We start from the raw sequence: 1,153 nt of genomic DNA on the forward strand, positions 1-1,153 counted from the left end.
AGGAATAAAAAATTTCATTGATACCCCAAAACATTTGTATTGTAAAAATAGCGTTTGAAATTTCGAAATTCAAAGAAAACTACGGCTTTTTCTGAAGCCGTTCTTAAACAAATTATGATAATTATGAATTATCGGTTGATAATTAAGTACGAAAAACCGGTTTTAAGCTTAAGTCGAGATTATGGGGGTGTCTGGCAAATTGCAAAATTGGATTCTCGATATACTCCACAACTCCTACAAGAAAATAACTTCAAAAATAACTTCCCAGGCATTTCGAGTTCATTCTTATCAGTAGCACTGCGTCATATATTTCTATTTAAAGTATTTTGTTTGAAGATCATCTCACGGTTAAACGCATCTAAGTCTATGCAAAGGGCTCATTCACGACGATAAAACACTAATAAATGTGCCGAGTGCATCGTTGTAAGCAGCTTTTTTGAAATAGACATCATTAACTGTTGCTGCAATTTTCAGCGATGTTATTGCGCCATAAATATGGCGTTTCTGTGCGTCAGATAAACCACTTGTGTAAAGACTGCTCTGTAAGTTCGTCAGTAAAGCATTGTTAGCTTCATCCTGATCCGTTCTCTGAAGTTTTTCAAAATGCTTTTTTTGTTTTGCGTCTTCCTGCTCTTTCCATTTCTGATAATCTGTGGTAAGAAAACGAAGTTAATTTCAGGTATATAAATGTCTATAATTAATATGTTGATTTAATGGAAGGGTAAAATTTACCTATTACTGTATTAGGCCTCCGTGCTTCTGCTAGATACGAGTATAGGTACAAAGCTACCGCAAGTACGCCGACGATTGCCTTATTCATTGCCGTATTCCGTAGTCAGTTCAAGAAACGCAATCCTCTAAGTGCGAGCCGCTTTCTTTAAGTACTCGCAGTTTCGCCCTTCTGATGAAGTATGTAACTCTGTATGTTAGCTGAATAATGAATTGCTGAACTGACATTAATAGTTTGTTATCGCTGAGCAAACTTAGAATTACTGAAAAGTGCAACATTATGCCTTTTTGATTTGAAAGTGTATTCTACTCTGGACTGGAAAGTGGTTTGTGAGTAGGTATCCCGCAGTAAAGGTTGTAGAACACATCCAGCTTAAATCTATAATTACCTGARTGAAATTGAAGCAGTTAGAAAAAATCAAAA

At 35.7% G+C, this 1,153-nt stretch overlaps 1 protein-coding gene across 1 annotated transcript; it reads right to left on the reverse strand.

Annotated features, from left to right (window-relative positions):
• Positions 1 to 349: 349 nt before the first annotated feature.
• Positions 350 to 829, reverse strand: LOC108972530. The gene is made up of 2 exons (XM_018939162.1): positions 733 to 829; positions 350 to 650 (listed from the first exon to the last, which is right to left on the reverse strand). The coding sequence occupies exons 1-2, from the start codon at positions 818 to 820 to the stop codon at positions 382 to 384; spliced, it is 357 nt and encodes a 118-aa protein (XP_018794707.1). The 5' UTR covers positions 821 to 829; the 3' UTR covers positions 350 to 381.
• Positions 830 to 1,153: the final 324 nt, after the last annotated feature.

The sequence above is a fragment of the Bactrocera latifrons genome, unplaced genomic scaffold (genome assembly GCF_001853355.1).
Source record: "Bactrocera latifrons isolate USDA-ARS-PBARC rearing strain unplaced genomic scaffold, ASM185335v1 scaffold_11, whole genome shotgun sequence".
In the NCBI taxonomy this organism is placed as follows: Eukaryota; Metazoa; Arthropoda; class Insecta; order Diptera; family Tephritidae; genus Bactrocera; species Bactrocera latifrons.